Raw genomic sequence first — 22,428 nt, 5'->3', positions numbered from 1 at the left:
TGTTCTCAATTTTACTCTTATTTGGTTGGCCACAAAATAGTTTTGTCAAGTAGAAAGAGTAGTATCACGTTAAGGCCAAATACACGGGTCATAGACCATACTTGCCGCGTCATCGCCTTTTAAAATCCGGCGGTCACATAGACACTTTCACCAGTCTCTTCTGTTCACTCATTACAGAAGTACGGTGTATATGCAAATGTGTGTCCAGGGGCTCCTATAGCAAGTGTGCAGCCATTTTGAATTGCTAATTTGAATTGCCAATTCAATAAAAAATTCAATTTCTCAACGAACGGCGTTTTTTGTATCCATCTACTCGTGTGCCAAGGATGAATGAACATTATATAGAAACAATACGAGGGGAGAAGCCTCCCAATGACTATTCGACTTTGCTGAAATTAAAAAAAAAATTCTGCACTGATAATGCTGAACCTGTGAAATCCAAATAACTTCAAAGAAATCCAACCGTTAGTTCGCCCTCCGGAGCCCAAAGCTACGGACTAACTGTTTTTGAATGGACTTCAGTACGCATTTAAGCAAATGGAAACTTTTCTTATTCTCGATTAATTCAAGTATAAAATTGTTAACGAATGGCGTAGGCACACTGCCATCTGGGAATTAGAATATGTAATTCGAAAAACATGTTACCACTTTCAGGCTGCGCTGCTCACACTGAAGATACACTAGCTGCTTCTTCTTCCAATTCAAGGGCAGTAGGCCTACCTCCGTGGACGACTGCCGCACTGTCGGTTAAAATTTGTGCGTGTGCCCCAGTTACACAATTTTCAATTTCTAAAGTCTTGAAATGTTAGTGTGTGGCGCACGGTGTTGCGCAACCTATCTATTCTTCTTTTCGTCATTCTGGTTAATAAAACAAGCCATGTTAGTTCCACATTTTGACACTACGCGCCGCCTTTATCGATATCACAGATACTTATGACGTACTTCACATGGTGTTTTCTGTTTTGTTGAAATTTTCTATAAAACAAAGCTTATAACTCATTTTCTGTTCAGTTTGCTCTAAAGTAAGTGCTAGATTTATCATCAGCATACTTTTAAGATCATAGATAACAGGAGTTTTACGTACAGTACCAAAATCTCCAAGTCAAGTAGTAAAGAAGAAAATGAAATGCGAAAGAGAAATCATGAAATTGAAATGTCACAAATCAAATTCAATCGATTCAATGTCATAGTATCATGTCTATTGTCAGAATGTTATTTAGATAGAACTGTAGTGTATTTATACGTGCTGGCCACCCATCCAGTTGATGACCATGCTCAACCTTGCTTTAGACTAGAGCCATATTGTGAGAGAACAGCACACTTTCTCTGGGAAATTTCTGCAGTTGACCCCCTGGGCCTGGAATTTAATTAAATTTGGCAGGGAAGATCAATGGCGTAGTGGTTAGAGCACCGGGCTCATAATCAGGAAGTCGTGGGTTCAATTCTCGAAAGGGTCACCGTTTTTTCGTCTTTGTGTCCTTGAGCAAGGCACTTTGACCCTATTTACTTCTCTCCACCCAGGGGTAAATGGGTACCTATATAGCTGGCAGAGATAGCAAACAATGAATGTTAGTCTTGAGCACTATATGGCTGCAGCCCGACCTGTGATACTTCCAGAGAGTTGAGCTTGAATCATGATTTTGCAGGCCAATAGCTCAGGGTAATAATTTGAAGTGCTTTGAGCGGCTGAAACCAGTTGGATTTAGCGCTCTAGTCTCATGATTATTATAATAATGAATGTTTGTATATGTGTACCCATGGGCACTTCCACTTCCAGACCTGTTGATGGGGTAGAGGAGTGTTTACAGTATGGATAAGAACCCTGTGTGTATTATTATGTACACTGTGTTAGAACTCCTTCAAAATGAAATGAATGCCGTTTTGAAATCTGGGAGGCTGTTGAAAACTGACTCTCACCCTTGAAATTGCCATTAATTTTTTTTAAAAGAGATTTAATTGCTTTTCAAGTTCTAGCCAAAATGGTGGTTCCTTAACTTGCTGGCAGTGACATAATCTTAAGTCATACTTCCGTTGACCAGCCAGCCATAAGCATAAAGGAATTCCTCCATGGCCGGCAGTGTAAGTCGTGCCATATGACACTCGAGTACAGTACAACATCATCTCCCCTTCGGCTTCAGACAAAGATGACTAGTCCTAGATGACTAGGACTAGTCATCTTTAGCGACACCTAGCATCTCTGACACTTAGCAACACCTAGCATCTCTGTACCGAACTACAATCCAGTGGCAGCATTCGCATCGCGTGGGAACGCCTGCAAGTTGTACGGTCACCCATCCAATTGATGACCGTGCACAACGTTGCTCTGGAGACAACGGGCCAAAAGAAATTCCTCCATGGTGAGCGGGTTAAGTCGTGCCATATAACTATAGCCAGGGTACAGTAGGCCTACAAGAACTAAGAAAACAACACTATTTCTATAGATTGGGTATCTCCTGCTTGTTTCTTCCCCCCTCTATCAGGTCGCAGCTTTTTAACTCACCTCTGGAGAGATTATACGATACCGTGGCGTCCATCGTCTGTTAGTGGAGCACATTTCGTCACCGCTAGGGCTAGATGGCTAAAACTTGGTGTGATGGTAGCTTTGGGCAATATGCCCAGAAGCATTTTCTTTTTCGAGATATGACCTACTTTCTGCCCTCCAGGTGGCCATCTTGGAAAATTGTTTTTTGCCTTTTTGAAGTTAATGGTTGTACGTAGAGCGAGGAAATTTTTATGGTGGGTGTATCTAATAAGGTTAAATGACATATCACCAGGGTTTTTGATTTGACCTACTTTTCAAGGTCACAGAGGTCAAAGTTCACTAAATCACCGATAGGTGGCACGTTTCGTTTCTATTTGAGCTAGAAGGTTCTAAACTTGTGAGGACATGTATCTAGAGACCCTCTATCCTACCATTAAAGTTTGTCCCGCTCGGACTTCTATTATGGCCGCCAGGTGGCCATCTTGAAAATTAAACATAGTCAGATTGCAACCAAATTTCAGGAGATTGTATATCTATGTACTCTCTACAACATCCCTGATTTTCAGTCAAATCCATCTATCAATATGGCCGCCAGGTGGCCATCTTGAAAATTGAACAAAGTCCTATTACCCCAAAACTAATGATCGGATTGCAACCGAACTTCATGTAATGTTATTATCTATCTATGTACTCTTATCAGTGTCCCTAATTTTCAGTCTAATCCCATGACAAATATGGCCGCCAGGCCGCCATCTTGAAAATCCAACAAAGTCCTATTACTCCTAAACTATTGAACAGATGTCAACCAATTTCCATGTGACATGTACACTCTTCAATAATCCTGAAATTCAGTCAACTTTATAACCAAAATGCTATACTCAGATGGTACCGGTAATTTTCCTTGGTGCCATTGAGCCGAGAAGACTAATAATATTCAATGGAATCAAAACTGGTGAAACTAGCCTGAAACTGTTCTCCCCATATCCACGGCAAATGCCATGCATTACATTACCGAGGTGAGCTCATGGTCCCTGGGCCATTTCATTTTCCTAGACCTACTTCGGTTGTCAACTTTGCTCTCACTTCTTCAGATTCCTACTCCCAGAATGGATTCTGACGAAATCCCGTTGCCGGAGCTGGAAGGGGAAAGTGGTCCTCCGAAGAAACTCAGTCGTCGTTACAAATCTAGTTCATCTTCAGAAATGGAGGTGGAGACTGGTGGGGGTGATGCTATGTGGATTCCCGGGAGTGGTGATTGCCCATCATGCCCATTGAATACTGGTGGTGTTGCCGGTGTGTTGGCCACTGGAGAACGGCACTCTGAACAGCAACCTGGGAGACCAGTTGTTGCCAATACTGTTGCGGCATCTGCTCATGGCTCAACTGATTATGATCATATTTGTAAAGGTGCGACCTTGCACCATATCACCGAAAGTCAAATCGAGAAAGTGTATGAAAAACACTTTGCGGCAGATCTCTCCGATGATACATGTGAAGAAAATTCGCCATCAGCAAGTTTGAAACACTTTGAAGTCCGCTCTGCTAACACCTGTGAAGGTTCAAAAGTCGACTGGTGCAGTTTAGTCAATTCTAAGGGAGGAAATAACAGTGGACATGGAGTTGGGGAATCTGAATGGGTTTATTCAGAGTCTGGGGGCATCCTCGACGTCAATATGACCTCACAACCTGACAAGCCTTCACAACCTGAAACAGAATTTGAAAAAAATGATCATTTGGATGGAAGTTGTCAAGTGACAAATGTTTCCGAGCATAAAGATTCTTGTTCTGCACCAGGTTGTGTGAGGCCCAGCGCACTTGATGAAACTTGTGCTGCACCTGATAGTTTGGGGCCCAACACAGATGTCAATTTTTGTACTGCAGGTGATGGTTTGGGGCTCGGCACACATGACGATTCTTGTGCTGCACGTGATAGTTTGGGGCTTAGCACATGTGACGATTCTAGTCCTGCACGTGATAATTTTGGGCCCAGTACACGTGACGATTCTTGTGCTACACGTGAGCATGAAAGGCCCAGCACATCGGCAAGTTATGCTTCTGGCGGCTGTGACTGCTCAAGTGAGATGGTTGCGACGTTAGTATTGCAGCGGCATCATACTTCGGCCATCTGTAACCTTTGCTCCAGAAATTTAGACTATCGACCAGAAGTAAGCATAACAAGTCCAAGGGCATGTAAAATAATTGATCAAAATGCCTCGCATTCACAGGTAGCGGAAGAAAGTTTAGTCAGGGAGTCTAAATCTTCATGCGGTGCATTTGAACAGACTGGTTTTGATGGGGATTCCCCTGGTGGCAGTGAATCCGACCAAGCCTCGGCATTACAATTCAACGAACTCCCTGTGCCAATCGTTTTAAAGATATTTGAGTATCTGTCTCGTTTCGAACAACTGCGAAAGGTGGCGCTAGTGTGTAAATTCTGGAACACTCTTACTCAAGATCCTGAATTATGGCGTGTTATCGATTTACGAGGACAGTTCAAATTAACCAACCAAATTCTTGACCGATTGACGTCGTACAGTGATCATGTGACCAGTATTGACCTATCAGATTCAAAACTGATTTCGTCCAGTGGCATTGCAGCATTAACAAAGCGATGCCATTCTCTACAAGTATTGAAACTGAGTCGATGTTATTCACTGAGCGGGCCGGCCTTCCGCTCGATCGGGGAGAACTGTCTGTCATTGCGCAAGTTATACTTCGACATCTGTTACCCATTGACAGACGCAGATCTAAACTGTGTAAGTATAGAGTAGGGTGACTTGTTCAGTGCATGGGGCCTTGATGAAGCCATCTCAAGTTTGCAACAGAACAACTGTCTGGCAAATTAAAGAATCGAATGTATGTACAGTTTGTGATTTTAATCTACAATGTACGTAAGATACAAAGCGTACTAAAATACTGTTTTATTTGAGCTTCAAAAGCCCTTATCAACTGGTGCAACTGTTATGAAATATAAAACTGTCCTGTCCTTTTGGGAATTTCCCATTTTTGCACCAACAGTCCCAGTTACAATTGACTTGCCCTCAGTTTTGCATGCACAACCTGTGCTCTGGTGCCATGTAAGCTATGAGCTTATTGTTCTAACACACTGGTTACATGCATGTCACTGTGAATGCTTTCATTGTGTTACACGAAACATACAGCCAGTACTATTCAAAAGTTGCGCTCAGCTGACGTGAAAGTTATGTAAATTGTTGTTGCCGCATTCATTTATGCAACCTTCAATGTTCATGCGGGTTGCTTATAAGTTGCGGGTTGCTTGTAAGTTATGTATACACGGTCCATTATTTACATACACAAAGAGAAATTTAAGGCTGTCTGTCAGTTGTGATTGGGTCTGGGGTCTGGATTGGCATTGCAAGGCAGTGGGATGATGATATTTGTGCCATCAATGTATTTCTTCAAATTTATTTGACCATAACTATCATGACCATATTTTTTCCAAGATTGCTCAGGGATGTTCGCGCCTGACAACTCTAAGCCTGAATCATTGTGACAGCATCACAGACGAGGGGGTGAAGGCTGTAGCTCGCCAATGTCCACAGCTTGAGGCCATCAACTTGGATCATCTGGGCAAGGTAGGTGAAGGTGTGACTTCAAATGTTATTGCCCAGAACATGATGCGAGGCTTCTGCCATTGGTTTACCTCGGTGGTTGTTTCCATGCCGACACCTGAGAAAACTTGCTGATTTTGGCAGATTTGCAATGATTGAAACAATACATATTGTAGTACAGTAGATCCTCTCTATTAAGGACAGTCCTCTGGACTGACAAGTGCTGTCCTTAATAGGGTAACAGGAAAATTCGTCCCCGGATAATTCGTCCCCAAGGAAAATTCGTCCCCGAGGATAATTCGTCCTTGAAAGTTCATCCCCGAGGATACTTCGTCCCCAGAAAATTTTACAAAGTTGAAAGTTGCTGACTTTACTTTCTAAGACTCTTAAGTCTTGTCGAATGGACTGTAGTAATAACTACTACTTTCGATGTTTCCCATTCAGTGTAACATCTCTCTTTACTACCCTACTAGCTAGTTACCTACCTCACTATTTTCATAGTAGGTACAGGTAGGCAGGCCAAATATTTTATTGATTGAAGAATTTAGAGCTTTTCTTTCATTCTGACCAGTAAAAATACTTATTTGAAAAAAAATAAATTATTTCGCCTGCCTACCTCTACCTACTATGAAAAAAGTGGAGTAGGTAACTAGCTATTAGGGTAGTAAAGAGAGATAAATGATATTAAGATAAAGGCCAAAAGGGCAAGATTTACTAAGCTTAGAATTAGTGACCACAACCTTGAAATTGAAAGAGGACGCTATTCACACCCTAAAACCCCCAGAGATGAAAGATTTTGTAACTTTTGTAAAAATGATTTAAATCAAAACATTATTGGGGACGAAACCCACTTTCTCCTTAGCTGTCTCAAATTTAAGCTTATAAGAACCACTCTGCTGTTTTCACTTCCAGACAGGGTCCTTGGGCTGGACAAAGAGAAACAGGTCTTCTATATCCTTAATTCTAGTGGTGAAACATCAACCCATGCAGCCAACTTTATTTATGAAGCCTCTTCATAGCTTTCCATCAAAACTAAAACTTCAACTTAATAGATGTTATCACTACTTTTCTCATCGTTCCTGCTTCCATTCCACTGTTTCATCTTTTGTAATATAAATATTTTATAACGCATTTATTTTGCTGTTATATGATTTCTGTGTGGACTCTAACGCTTTTTTTAATATCATTTGTAGTCACATCACCTCCGCACGCTGATGGTCAGGGTACATTTCCTAAGACAGATCCCTGCCTGTTTTACTTTCCTCTGCTTCTTCTCTCTATCCCGCACCAGTTTATTGTATTTTCTAAACCTATATGAATGTAGTATTCATCTGGCTCAATAAACTGATTTGAATTTGAATTTGAATTTATAATGAATGAGAAAAGTCGAAAGTAGTAAGTAGTAGATTACTAGAAAGTAATGTTAGAAACTTTCAACTTTTGTTTAATTTTCCGGGGACGAATTTTCCTCAGGGACGAATTTCCGAGGGACGAATTAGCCTAGGGGACATATATTCCGGGGACGAAATTTCCCTCGGGGACGAATTTTCCAGGGACGAATTATCCTCGGGGACGAATTTTCCGGGGACAAATTTTCCTAGGGGATGAATTTTCCGGGGACGAGTTTTCCGGGGACGAATTTTCCTCTAGCCCCTTAATAGAGAGGTGTCCTGATTATAGAGGTCAAATTGAATGAAAACTACCCATTTGGGACCAAAGCAGCATCCTCAAGGGAGGTTCTAAATGTACTGTATTCTCATGACAAACTAAAGGTGTGCAGTCCACTATAGATCGATATCTTTTTTTACGAAATGACGTCATTACCGTTGGCTGCATGCGCATACTCGTATCTCAATAGAGGGGATGGCGTGACATAACAATATCAACGTCCATGATCGTTGTTGGTTTCACTTGGATACAAGGAATTTTTCTTGCCTATCTCATGACTTGCATGATATTTGAGAATAACACTTGGATAGCTGCACATCATCGGTTAAGCATCATTATCGAGTGAAATCTTAACTGGACGACGGTTTGTTGCAGCTTTTCTTCCTGAAAACCATGTTTAAAAGATGCGAGTATGTGCACGCAGGGTGTTTACAAAATCGCTATGACGTCATCTGATATCCATCTATAGGCTACTGTCCACCGTTGTAGGATCTTTTACTTGCTATGGCATAGACACTCGGGTAAAAGGGACCACAGCTTTAGTCTCGTCCGACAGACCCTCATTAATTCATCTCACAAGAGCCTAAAACTTGTTGTGAAGAGCCAGGAATTTTACTTTCTTGAAAACTACGCAAGTTCATCCAGAAATAGAATCCAGGGTTCTCCCCGGGATCAAACCCTGGCCCCTTTCGTGTAAAATCATTGGGCTACGAGGCTCCTTTGAAAATGTACCCTCAAAACGATTTCTGTAGTGGAAAAAACCTGCAGTACAGTGATGAATGATGTGGGAATGAATACTGGTATTCACTTTGAGATTGGTTTAAGGACTTGATACCGAACTGCAGGGCTTTGTTGTCTCTCTTTAACTGCAAGGTGGAGCTAAGGCAGGCGTAGCCGAGGTTTTGGCCAACACTTTAGCTCCACCCCAAGCGCTATTGGTGAGACAATCAATACTGGCAGTGAAGGCATCAATTTCTTTTCTAAAATAGCTCAAATTGAATATCGAATAAAGTGGTTTTCAAATGCTTCTTGACTGCTTCCATATTTTGCACTAATCTAAGCTAAGTGGTTTTGGTTGCCCAATCATAACCGCTGAACTCAGAACGAGGCTTCGAAGGTGCAGAGTGGTGCACTGTAAAATGGGGTTCATTCTAAATCCAGGTATTTTAGAATACCCTAACTTTAGGATGGATGTCATTATTCTTTGAAATCGTTGGTTCAAATGATGTGTTTCATTGTTTCAGCTCACTTATCGTAGTCTGGAGGCTCTGAGCTGTAACTGTCCCAAACTGTCCACAGTCAGTTTGATGAGTGCAGTCATGAATGATGAAGGTATAATCCATCTCACGCAGGTATGTTCAAATTTAACATTGGTCTTTTAGAGAGACAGTAGGGCAGTCTAGGTCAATATATGATCTAATAGGGATGCTTATTATTAGAGTGGTTGAGCTCAGTGACTTATCACAGATCCTTGAATGTATACGGATGGAAATGTACACAAAATTCGTCCTCTTCTACAGACTTTTATCCATACTTATAAGGATCGGTGATAAGTTGCTCTTCTCAACCTCCCTAATGTTAATGTAATGAGAGAAGGAGCGCTCAATGTGGTTTTCTAACAAAATCATTTAGCTGCGCATGCCCACAGGCAAACATTAGTCCACATCACACATGTACCCAATTGTTTTCCTTTTTGCATTTAGATGACAGAAATGGTGCGGATGCATCTTGATGATAACTAGACACCAGCTCAATATGGTCTAATTTGAATCTGGACTTTTCCACATAGGTACCAGGTCCTGATCAGGTTCCGCTTAGACAGACATAATCAGATCCCATCTGCTCTTTTTCTCCTCGTATAAACAGTGCTAGTTGGTGGGTGTCATAAATTGGGAAGTTAGTGAGCCCGCAATTAAAGTGATAGTCGGTGAGCATGCTATCAAAGGAGTCAAACTGGTGTGACCTTTCTGTGATCTTGGTATTGTCCTTATGTTTTCAGCTGCCAAAGCTGTCCATTTTGGATGTATCCAACATAACCGCTCTGACGAAGAAATCCGTGACGAGAATCGTGATTCGCTGTAAGCAGTTGACCAAACTGAACATTTGCCTGATGCGATGGGTCGATGACGACATGATCGAAGTTATAGCGAGAAATGCCACCAACTTGAAGACCCTGCATTGTGTCTCTTGCAATATCACTGACAATGGTAAGGGCTGTTATGACGTACAGCAGAATCTCTTTAGCCCTTTAGCAACCTAGCGTTATCTTTTTTCCATCTGTTCCTCCAGAAATATGCCTAAAAATGAGCAAATTCGACATAAAATTTTGTGGCATTACTCGTCTGTAAACGGATAACTCCTTGACTGAGCTGAAGTTCGGCTCCGAACATCGGCTTATGTAGAATGATGTTTTGATTCAGAACTTTCACGTGAGATGTCGCCTCAATCACACAGGCGTTCACCGGCGTTTGATGGAAATAGCTACAGGCGATTGGAGGGCTAAAGGGTTAATAAAAGTTCGTAATTACTGGTGGTCCAGAAATGCAATTACTCTCAACTCGGTTCTATAAGACCAGGTTGATAATACCGCCTAATACCACATTTATGATGTTTACTCATAAGGATATTCATCCAGGTTAGGGGTGGTAGGACTTTAAAAATTCTTGTCAGACCTCATTGGTTGGAATCGTGATTTTGGGTAATCCTACATGTATGATTAACATGTAATGGGCGGGCAAGAAATATATGATCTGGTCTTATACAGTCGAATTGAGAGTATGCAATGCGGTTGTGCAGTTATTATGCATACAAATTTGCTGAAACTTGGTATCTAGGATATTTGTACATTGCATAGCTGTCTACTGTTGAAATCAATATTCAGTACGTATTTACACAATCTGTAATTTTCAAATTCAATTACAAATTTCAAATATCTAACAAATGGCATAGGCCATTCAGGACACCCTCATGACTGACAAATGCTGTCCTGACAACAGAGGTGAAATTGAATGGAAACAACAACTAGTGCTCCTAATGGGGAAGCCGGTGGGTGTCCTGCTGACAGTGGTTTCCACTGACAGTGGTTTCCACTTCTGCTTTATCCAAGACCATTATTAGTCATATTGAAGCAGCTTTCCATGGTGTCAGCAGCAGTGTATCTACTAGTGTCGGTACATGCAGTACCTTTTCAGAGCACTTTGGTGTCATCATTATCCTGTTCTTCTTTGAGTTCATTCGATATTTCTGTTGGAAGTTGGAATACTATGGTTTTTGGTGCCTGTGCTTTGCCTTTAAAAAATTACATATTGGTATAGTAGCCCCAGTTTTATGACACGGCTTAAAGGATAGCTCCTGGAATAAATCGTTGGCAGCCTTTTTGAACGAAACCAATGGAAATATATTAAATGAGTATTCCTCTTTACCACAAACCTTTTGAAAGTGGAAGAAATATAATAGTTCAGGGAGAAAAATTGATATTAATAGTCCCTATTTTACTGACATGGACAGCGCCATTTTGAGTCAAATTTCCCTCGGTGATGACGCGGTGTGTGCAATGGCAGTGATTGGCTGAAATTCCGAAGCACCGATCGTGCATATTGTGGGCTTGTCACCGCTTTTCGCGCGTGCGCAGTGTGTGAATCCATGTCAATATCCGTTTCTTCGCGATCTCTCTCGCATGTCTCAAGATTTCACGCAATTAAATCATTCTAATTTCGTTTTATTTGGACATTCGCGTAATATATGGATTGCTTGAATGCAAAATGCCTCGGTGCATAGTCCAGTTTGGCCATCAACATCGGGTCCAGCTGCATCTTCAATAGCTTGAGCCATAGTGTCATTGCCGTCAATGACTCAAGCTCCCCCTCTTCATATTCCGGCTCAAACTGGTAGCCCTGTACACCAACATTTCCCCCTACATCCAAATCTTCATAACTCCCGCTGCTCATCGAAGTGTCACTGCTGTCAACGTAGCTTTCATCATCTGAAGCCCCCTTGATAACAATACAATAACACGATCTCAAAATATCAATCAGCTGACTGCTATTGTGACAATACTGACAATGTGAATTGCACACGTGACGTCACGATTCTCCGGTTTTGGAGGAGAGATCGCGAAAAAAGTGAGAAAATGGCGCCCTCCATGAACTCTGTGTTTAGTGGATTTAAAACACCTTTATTGGTACAAACGCAAATTTTTGAGCGATATACAGTCCTATATTGGAATAATAATGATATACGAAATATGCAGGTGCGTTAGTTTTCCCGATTATCGCTATAGCGATTTATTCCAGGAGCTATCCTTTAACATGCTGGCCATGGAGGAATTCCTTTATGGCCGAATGGTTGGCGCGTTGTCTCCGGTGCGAGTTGTTAAGCAACACATTGAGCGGAGTCATAACTTGGATGGGTGACCATGATGTGAGCTCCAGGTGAGAAGAATGCCCGAAGTCATAGTCACTCGAACCCTTCCTCTTTGCAGGTCTGAAAATCCTCGCCGACAATGCCAAACACCTCGAGGTACTGGACGTAAGTTGGTGCAATGATCTGACAGCAGAGGGCGTTCAGTACATAGCAGAGCGGTGTCGAACGCTACGCTTCATCAGTTTGATTCGTTGCGATCGTGTTACCATGGAAACACTAACTGACTTTGTCGACCGCTACCCGCGTATTCACTTCTCCAGTTTCTTTTTGGATGCTCAGAGATTACTCAAAAAAGCCATGGAACAAGGTTATGTGTAAACACTTGGAAGTGGTGTTGTAAAGGGTGGCACGAAAAAAAAAGGTAATCCTGTCACCGATTGGTGCATCATGACGATTATTGATCAAGAGGTGCAGGGAACTGTTAATCATGAACGCTGTTCGTTCCCATTTTTGGATGTTTTTCTGCAGCGCCTTCTTAGATATATATTTCTAATAGGTGCTGACCTTGCAATATTTATTGACATCCCTACCTTTACAAATGTAAACTTTGGTGTTTTTTACTCCTGTTTTTATTTGTCAATTCATATCTACATGGTGGCCTAGAAAACTTTTCCCCTGTACAATAGAATTCTATTGTGTATCCATTGTGTGAGGGAAAAGTTTTCTGGGTCACCCTGTAGTATACCTGACTATATTTGTGGACAGAGGACCTGGGCAGCTTGTAATTTATTCGATATTTGTGAACAATTATTTTGTCGTGTGATCACTGAGGCCTAATATTGTCAGGAGGGACATCCTCCTCACGAAAGTTGCCAAAATTGCCTGCAAGCAAGATTTTCCTGTTTTACAGTGTTTTGTTTGGGAAGGTACATGTAGTTTTTGAACCAAAAAATACCAGTGACTTTTGGGGATTTTCATGTGCTTTTTAAAAAAAAAATGTGTTTGTAACAGTTGATCCTCTTTAAAGGGGTCTGTAGGCAAGAGCTGGGGGGGGGGGGGGTCGATGATGTCAAGGTGAATTATGTGCACATTTAGGGAACTGGGCCTGCTTTTATGTCGTGATCAAAATTAATCTCTACAAGGCAACTCAACTTACTTTGGTATGAAATGCGAAACATTTGAATGCATTCAACTTTTCTTCTGTGGAGCTGCTGCATTGAAAAGCTTAGGCCTGACAGATCGCACATCACCAGTGGTTTCCTTGTTGTTTTTGCAGCGACTGTGACATTTTGTTCATCGCGAGGGGGGACTCATGAAATATTTTAAAACATTTTGAAAACAGTGTTTTCCTTTTCATTGTCATTTTGTTCGTTGTGAGCATGTGGCTTCAGAAATGAGATTGTAGACGATACCCTGTTGTGTTATGCTGTAAGGGTATTGAAAAAGTAAGATTGTTCCGAGGCATTGAAAACCTTTACTCCAGATTCCCTGCTTCATTCTCTCCTTCGGTCTTATGAGGGTATATTTGTTTGTTTATGTGTGTATTTGTTTTTTTAGAATGAATAAAAAAGTTTTTGTTATTGAAAAAAATATCTTTCATAATCATCTTTCGTTTGATCAGCATCTTGTTGCCTACCCTTTTGACAAAGAATTTATTCAAGTTCTAGAAAATTTTAAATGTAACGTCACCATTGCATCTCTCGCCAGATTTATGACTTCGCACTGCCAAATACGATAGCCCTGTGTCCGTCGTCCGTATCCTGTGTGGCACGTTTCTTAACCGCTTGTGCTATGAACTTGAAACTTTGTACACATTATGACCTAGGTCACATGACCTCTGGCAGCGAATTTCGGTCCGGTCTGATTCTTCACCTGGCCACCAGGGGGGTAAAACAAAAAACTTAAAAAGTGCGATAAATCGTTTATAACTGATTTGTTTTTGCTAAAATTTTTATGGTGGGTACCCCTAGCAAGGATACATCACATATCATACGGGTTTTTGATTTGACCTATTTGTCAAGGTCACAGAGGTCAAACTCACCGATAGTGGCACGTTTTGTCTGTATTCGTCCTATAGTCTTTAAATTTGGTATGTAGACACCTGTTATGTAGCTCTACATGTTGACAAAAAATCAGGTCGATGTGGCGTACTTTTCAAGGTCATAGAGGTCAAATGGTGGTGTGAATTGGCCGTTTGTGTGTAAATATGGCACGTTTCTTAACCACTAAAGCTATGAATTTTATACTTGGTACACATGACCCCCTAGGTCAGATGACCTGTGACAACAATTTTCGGTCCGGTCTGATTCTTAACTTGGCTACCAGGGGGCCAAAACCAAAAATTTGAATAGTGCGATATCTCGCTTATTACTGATTACTTTTTGTTAAAAATTTTATCGTATATACTCTTAGCAAGGATACATCACATATGACAGGGTTTTTGATTTGACGTACTTGTCAAGGTCACAGAGGTCAGATGGCGTAAATTGGCCATTTGAGCATAACTGTGGAACGTTTGTTAACCCCTAAGGCTATGAACTTGAGACTTTGTACAAAGGACCCCCTAGGTCAGCTGACCTCTGACCCTGAATTTCAGTCCGTTCTGATTCTCGACTTGGCCACCAGGGGGCCAAAGGTGAAAACCTAGAAAGTGTGATATCTCGCGGATTAGTGATTCGTTTTCAATAACATTTTTATGGTAGGTTTTCCTAGCAAGGATACATCACATATCATATGAGTTTTTGATTTGGCCTGCTTTTCAAGGTCACAGAGGTCAAATGGCGTAAATTGGTCGTTTGATTTTAACTATGGCACGTTTCTTAACCACTAAAGCTATGAACTTGAAATTTGGTACACATGACTCCCTACATCATGTAACCTCAGACACCGAGTTTCAATCTGATCTGGTACTTAACTTGGCCACCAGGAGGCCAAAACTAAAATAGGTAAAAAGTGCAATATCTCGTTTATTAGTGACTTGTTTTTGATGATATTCTTATGGTTCTTACTCCAAGCAACGATACATCACATGTCATACCGACTTTGGTTTGACCTATATACTATACATGTACAATGTTTCTTAACCTGGATGAATTCCAAACCACCAAATATCTATACGGTGAGCACAATGGCCCCTGGCCGTTTCATTATGCATCAGTTTTTATCCGGGTAAGATGATAAACGTGCTTGTTATGCCGCCTTTAGCAAAATTAAGCAAAATATGACGAATGAATAGACCCCCCCCCCCTAAAATGAACCGAAAACTGATCACGGTCACCATGGAGGCAATGGTAATTTCAAACAATAACCATTGCGTCGCGGAACAACCAATCAGGCCATGCTTGCCTACCGTGACGCTCAATTGGTAGGCCTTCGTATATATCTAAATTAAACAATATGGTAAGGATTAGCCTTAGACTAAGGTAACATGAATGGTCCAGAAATCAAGGAAATCGCCTCGTCATGAATCTGGCGAGTGACGCAATGGTAACGTTACACTATTAAAGCTTACCAAAAAGAATAAAAAGTTTTCACACACATTCCTGTGTGGTTTTTCAGTGTTTGGCTTGGCATGCACGGCATGCCACATGTACTGCCCTACTTTAATGGGTCAAACGTCTTTAAATTTCACCTGACAAAGCTTATTGGCTTATGTTTGACAGCTTGGACTTTTTTTGTGAGCTAAAGGTGTACATTACCAAGGTGGGGCGGTCCTAAATTGCAATCAGATAGTAGCTCACCCCAAGGCAGAGGGTCCTGATGTTGTGCGAAGTACATGTTTCTTCAAGTATACATGAGGTACTTCAAGTGGGATACTTGAAATATCTCAATGGCCTGTCTTGAAGAGCTCAGTGATGTCGAAGCTCTACCTAGTGATTTCTATTGTTGTCCCAGGTACATGAGGAACCTCTGGTCCATGAGCTATTCAAGTATGCTACGCGAGTTGTCATATGACCAGGTTGGGCCCAGAGGCAGTAGGTCTTGCTATTAACTGAGGTACCTTAGCAGTTGCATGAGCTTCGTCCCTTGGACACATTGTGAGCTAATTTTGGAAAGCTGCCCGAGTTGTCCTGATGGCCATCTTGAAGAGCACAGCAAGATAAAAATTCTACATGTGTCCCACATACCTGAGTAACCTTGCTTACCATGCGACCTTGGGTATATGAGACACTAAAAGCAAATCACTCACTGTATTAGCAAGATGGTGGAGCAGCCAGGTCAGATTCCATCTCTTGCAAGGTTTCAGTGAAACGAGAACGCAGCCAAGCCTGATTATGGCTGTCTTATCTCTATCACAGTGTTGGCAAATCAATCCAGCTGTCAGGTCCGATTCCATCTGGTTGTGGCAGTCTCATCTCTTTCATCGTGTTGACATTACAGCTAAGCTGCCAGGTCTGATTTCATCTGGTTGTGGTTGTCTCCTTTGGAGTTGTTGGGTGACATTGGTAGTTTGGTTGATGCTGTCTGCTCTCCCTCACTGTTTTCACACCATAGTAGATAAGTCAGACACGATTTGGTCAGGATGTTACTATCTCATCTCTTTCACCATGTCGGCAACACTTGAGCGACCAGGTCAAATTTCGTATTGATTTGAGAGTTTCATCTCTCAACATTTCGGCAACAAAGTGTAGCAGCCACTAGGTCTGATGGGCCTTGACTTGACAGCTGTCTCATCCACTCATGCAGTTGAGCCGGCAGGTATGTTTGGTCTGGTCATGGCTGTCTTATTTATTACACCATGTTGGCAAGAGGACACACTCGGTTGGTTTGATTCCTGCTTTCTCCTCCCCTCAATTTTAGCTTCTCGTTGGAGGAGCCTTTTCTGGTGCAGCCCTGTAGGGGGAGCAGCCAGGCCGACTGTCTCATATCCTGCATCGTGTTGGAAGAACAGTGGAGCTACAGTCTCCGTTCTGTCCAGCTGTGACTGTTGTATCTCTCTGCCCGTGTCGGCAACATGGCAGAGCAGCCAGATTATGACTCTCTCCCTCTCCTTCACCATGGTGACAAGACGTCGAAGAGCCTTGTCTGCTTCCATCTGGTTGATGTTGTCTCGTCGCTCTCACACTTACAGGGATACGATGAAGCAGCCAGGCCAGATTAGGTCTGGTTGTAAATGTTCGCCGCGTTTGCAAGATGTTTGAATTGCCAGGTTCGAATCGGTCTGGTTGTGACTGGCTTATCATTCCTCCCATGTCTGTAACATGGTGGAGCCCTCATGTCCGATTTGGTCAGGGCTCAACGTTTTGACAAAACGGCTGCTAGGTCCGGTTCGATCTCAATGATGCAGTCTCATCAAACAATTTCAGCAACATGGTCGTGATTGTCTTCTTTCTCTCTGTATCAGCTGGGACTGACAAGGTGAATCACCTGCCACCTCAAAGGAGGACATTATGGTTTGGAATACAATTTGTTCAGTGCACCCATTCACTTCGAGAGACAAGGTGAATTTCCATTTCCCGGGAAAATGTCATTTTATTAGTTCATACCTACCCAGGTCATACTTTTGCATGTGTACTCTTATTGGACACACCCGAGGAAAAAATAATCTATTTATAATAGTAAAATGATAAGCTAGTTCACGTAGCTACACCTAGGCGGCGCCCCAATACAGCCTCTGCCTTGTGAAAGCCGCCATTACTTTAGTACTTACTACTCGAGCGCAAGAGTAAGTCCCGTTGCTGTGGGACAGGCAGGGCGGGTAGTCTGATCTGGGTAGGTATGAACTAATAAAATGACTTTTCAACAAATTTTAGGTCGTCCATACTCTACCCAGATCAGACTTTTGCATCAAATACCAACAACTTAGAAAGGTGGGTAAACGGTGACTTACCTTGTAGTGAAGTGAACTGTCTCCAAAGCTGCATAGCAGAACTCTAGGAAAATTCGTCCCCGGAAAATGTCCCGGAAAACTCATCCCCGGAAAACTCGTCCCCGGAAAACTCGTCCCCAAGGAAAATTCGTCCCTGGAAAATTTGTCCCTCAGGAAAATTCGTCCCCGGATAATTCGTCCCCCAAGGAAAATTCATCCCCAGATAACTCGTCCCTGAGGAAAATTCGTCCTCGGAAAATTCGTCCTGGAGGATAATTCGTCCCCGCGGATAATTCGTCCCCGGAAAATTTAACAAAAGTTGAAAGTTTCTGACATGAGTTTCTAGTATTCAGTGTAACATCTCTCTTTACTACCCTACTAGCTAGTTACCTACTCCACTATTTTCATAGTAGGTAGAGGTAGGCAGGGGTAATATTTTTTTACTGGTCAGAATGAAAGAAAAGCTCTAAATTCTTCAACAAAATTTTGCAAATTGTAAAATAAATGCCATTAGCGAGTTTCCGCATCGCTTACGATTACGATTACGATTTGTGTTTGACGTCATCGATTTTTGGTGCTACGTCATCCCCGACGAAATCGTCGATGGTACTTTCGTCTCGTTCTTACGAGGATTCCGGCTGATCTTCGTAAGTCGAAAAACGATTACATGGATTAGCGAAGAGCCTATTTTCCACGCTACATATCAAATTCAAGGTGAAATATTCATTGAAGAATACTTTAGAACATATCTGTCAAACATGGGAACTGCATTTAATGTGATCAACGGCGATTTTGATCATGTTTTAGCGCCGAGAAAAGTGCACCCAGAGCATGAGAGCAGAGTATAGGGCCTACTACACCAAGTCGTTGGTGTGAATGCGGAAACAAAATTTCTGGTTCATGCCGGTGTAATGTTTTTGAGTGTTTCTGTTTTTGAGTGTTTCCCCTCATTGTTTGGGAACGCTCAAAAATAGATTGACAAGTTTTTCTGTGTATCCCCCCTATTGAAAAGTCGTGGTCTCTCTAGCTGCCTATTGTTTGGAAACACTGACACATGGGGAACAACCACAGATGTTACACCGGTTTTGAGAGTATTACGATTACGACTTTGAAATCGTAATCGTAATCGTAATCGTAAGCGATGCGGAAACTCCCGAATAACATTATTTGAGTAGGCATGTGCAAACAAAAATATTTCAAGACTGGCCTTAATCTCTCGTATTCAACAAAATAGAGGGAATTAAAAGAAAAGCAAATTTACAACAATTACATGTACAATAGAAAATGTATTGATACGAAAAGATAATTTTACCAAAACTGCTGTTTACAAGTATGTCGGTATCTTTCATTGTCTTTTAAATAAATTTTCTGGATATATGCAAATCTGCCGTACAAATGTATATGGCCCTGGGTTGCACAATTTGCACCAACATTGCTGTTCAGCCATTTCGCCTTGGTATTTTACATTAATAAAGAGATAATGCCAACATTTTAAGATAACACTCGGATGATTGGTTAATGTTGATTGAGCAACTGTGTCCTGATAAATATGTACAATTGAAAGGAAATTTTTTAAATTCTTCATTCACTGTCTCAAACAGTTCATACTAATTCAAGACAACAAGAGCAAACTTGAGACACCCATGTATTCAAATGCTCTCAGGTATTCCACAACAGTCACCAACTTTATAAAGTCCTTCATTATTCATACACTGCATGACAAATTTTGAAATATAGTCTGTTTGACATTACTAAGACATTTCGATATTTAGTTATATAGCTAGGTCAATTCTTGTAAAATGTACTATATTTCGACTTTTGTCATGCAGGCCTTAAGAGTTCACAAATCTGTTCACATCCGAAGATTGTGTGCAATTGCTCTCAGGTATCCCACAATATCACGATTGTCATAATCCTGCACGATAGCAGCAATTTTCCTTTGACAGTCACGATTCTCACGACGTTGTTGGGGAGGCTGATGTTCACCAAGAATTTGTGTAATCTTCAACTCATTAAGACTTTGTTCACGGCGAATCACATCAATGAATTCCCAGATGTTTGGGTGGAAGGCTCCGACATTCGACTGGAAACCGCGATGCCAGCCCTCGATGGCATTGTTGGTTCTCGGAAGGTTTTATCATACACGTTCCACTTGGAGATATGATACATTGGATTTCTACGTCTCTGGCGTCTTCTCTCTCCAATGTATGTTGATTCGAAATATCGTACAACTGGTTCAGCAGCATTTGGAATATGTGGTTGCAAGGCTTCATAACTTTCAATGACATCATCGACTGGGACAAAAGCCAGTGCAGTCAGCATTCTCAGATTAAGCGCAAACTTGTCATCCTCACGGTAATCCACGGCAAGACCTTGTTCATGAATCTTCTTCCATACTGCTTGGGACAAGTGGTAAAAGCAGTATTTGATATCGACATTTGGAAAGATTTCTGAAGCTGCATTTGAAGCTGCCCTTTCCATGTCCACCAAAATTTTTCTGGATTTGCATTGGGAATTAATTGTCTTATGGTGGTGAAAAGCCGAGCGTAGGTCTCCTGAGTTTTGTTTGGTAGCAACGCATAAATACATGCAGTCACAGAGTCATTCAGCAAGACATGGATGGTGAACAACTGGAAGAAGATGAGCGGAACTGTTTTAAAAGTGCCATCAGCAAACCAATCTTCATAATACGCCAATATTTCCAGATTCCTTTGCGTACAAAATATCAGCATGCGATTTGGATCGCCGACTCCACTATCGAACTGCAGGAACAATTCTCCACGTAGAGTTTGAGTATATCGTTCAGGAATCTCCATGTTCATGGCATTTTGTGGCTGGGGTTCAGGCTGCGTCGCCATTTGTCGTTGCATTCGCAGAACTCTCCTCATATTGGCAATATTCGGTAGCAGCACAGCAGCCCCTTCACCAAGGTTACCAACATTCTCTGTCAAGACCTGCTGGATTGTCTCTTGTGTGGTTTGGTCGGTTTGGAGCATGTGTATGCTGATTCATGGCCTTTACTACACTTAGACCATCTGTCGTTACTCTGGCTATACATTTGGATCTCTGTTCGCAAATCCATGAAGTTCGGTTTCTGTCTTGCGTATACGTAACCGTCGTACAGCAGCTTATCTTTTCCTCGCTCGGATGTTATAAATTCAGCCATGATTCCAGTTGTATCAGCATCGGTCACTTTGAAGAGAATGAGGAACTTCCCACACTCAGGGTTGTTATAATACCACCTGACACTTTGAGCAAGCAATTAGAGCCAAGAAACCAAAGGTTGAGAAGAACCTTGTCTCTGTTACGTCTGGACTTTTTGTGGGAAGTTCAGAAGACCTCTTCTTAATTGCACCCAGTTAAAACTGGATATGCAGATAACACTTCCATGATGCAATTAATAAGAAAATGGCTTCTTGTGGACTGGGAACAAAGGAGTCTGTCTAAAATTATCCAATTGTCCCTTAATTGCCAATAAATAGCTTCAAAACATTAAATGAGCAGTTGAATAAAGGACACTAATAAACAATCTCCTTTATTAAGGTGATAATTCAATGTTTTGAATGGCAATTAAGGGACAATTGGATTTTTAGAGTGCACATACTAATTCTTGTTAATTGCATCATGCAAGTGTTTTATCTTAATCCCCAGTTTTTACTGGGTGCAATTAAAGGAATTGGCCAATGGCAATCATGTTTGATTATTTTGATGTACGTAATTAATAAAGATTATATGCTTTACAATTCTCCTTTGATCTACAATTTAACACATTTGTCATACAGATTTGGCACAAAAAGTGCTGTACTGCCCCTCCCCCCCCCCCCCCCCCCCCCACCCACCAGGACCAAAAGGTAGACCTATTGACCCGACAATTTTAATTTTCTTACAGGCCAGCACTCGCAGCTCTCCATTATAACGAAAACAGTGATAGGGGATGAGACATGCACAATAACCTTTCCAAAGTATAAAAACAAGAAGGGCGGCTACAGCATTCAAAGGAAGAAAGTGCAAGCCACATATGGTAAATATGCCACAATCAGTCTAAAATGAGAAGGCAAAAATATATAAGACAAAATTAACATTTGTTGAAAAAATTAACCTTTGTTCAATAATCTATATACCGGAAAGCTGATGACTATTTACAATATTTAACAACCCTGCAGGAATGGACGAATAAAATAAGTTGGTCAATTTACTTCAGGTTATGCTATGTCTCTGATGAAAACACTATGTGATGACGTTATCAATGACCCAGCCAAGTTCTCCACTGAAGTTGATGAAATAGGTGCCACCACCACTGTCCTCACAATTTATACGCCTAACCAAGGAAGAGGCCATGGCGAAATACTACAGGCGTTTCAATGTCCCAGAGCAAGGTAAGAGAGAGAGTTCCAAATCGAACAATGTTCAATCCTCGCCAGCGAGCTCGAAACCCTTGTAGCAAGCTGTAGACGGGAATGCTTCACGAACTTTGATCATCATGCAGGTCGGAACTACCACCCTGACCTCCGTTCCAAGGTAATCCCAGCACCACC

The 22,428-nt window shown here is 41.6% G+C and overlaps 1 protein-coding gene across 2 annotated transcripts; it reads left to right on the top strand.

Annotated features, from left to right (window-relative positions):
* Positions 1–937: 937 nt before the first annotated feature.
* On the top strand, positions 938–22,171 carry LOC135499101 (F-box/LRR-repeat protein 7-like). 2 transcript variants are annotated; one of them, XR_010449231.1, is made up of 8 exons: positions 938–1,022; positions 3,574–5,238; positions 5,947–6,078; positions 8,967–9,074; positions 9,722–9,929; positions 12,203–12,505; positions 21,783–21,914; positions 22,095–22,171. XR_010449231.1 is itself a non-coding variant. In XM_064789761.1 (6 exons), exons 2-6 carry the CDS (start codon positions 3,589–3,591, stop codon positions 12,460–12,462), a joined length of 2,358 nt encoding a protein of 785 aa, XP_064645831.1. In that variant the 5' UTR covers positions 938–1,022; positions 3,574–3,588; the 3' UTR covers positions 12,463–13,664. The 2 variants fall into 2 exon arrangements, 1 of the variants encoding a protein (XP_064645831.1); XM_064789761.1 differs by lacking the exons at positions 21,783–21,914; positions 22,095–22,171 and having other exon boundaries at positions 12,203–13,664.
* The last annotated feature ends 257 nt before the right edge of the window (positions 22,172–22,428 follow it).

Source organism: Lineus longissimus, chromosome 14 (assembly GCF_910592395.1).
Source record: "Lineus longissimus chromosome 14, tnLinLong1.2, whole genome shotgun sequence".
NCBI lineage: Eukaryota > Metazoa > Nemertea > Pilidiophora > Heteronemertea > Lineidae > Lineus > Lineus longissimus.
This window is presented reverse-complemented; position numbering and strand designations above follow the sequence as displayed.

Excerpts from the sequence above, each read along its gene's own strand:
- LOC135499101 (XM_064789761.1), top strand. The coding sequence starts at position 3,589 with ATGGATTCTGACGAAATCCCGTTGCCGGAGCTGGAAGGGGAAAGTGGT. Across the intron at positions 9,075-9,721 it reads GTATAATCCATCTCACGCAG|CTGCCAAAGCTGTCCATTTT; the intron begins GTATGTTCAAAT and ends TTATGTTTTCAG. Across the intron at positions 9,930-12,202 it reads TTGCAATATCACTGACAATG|GTCTGAAAATCCTCGCCGAC; the intron begins GTAAGGGCTGTT and ends TCCTCTTTGCAG.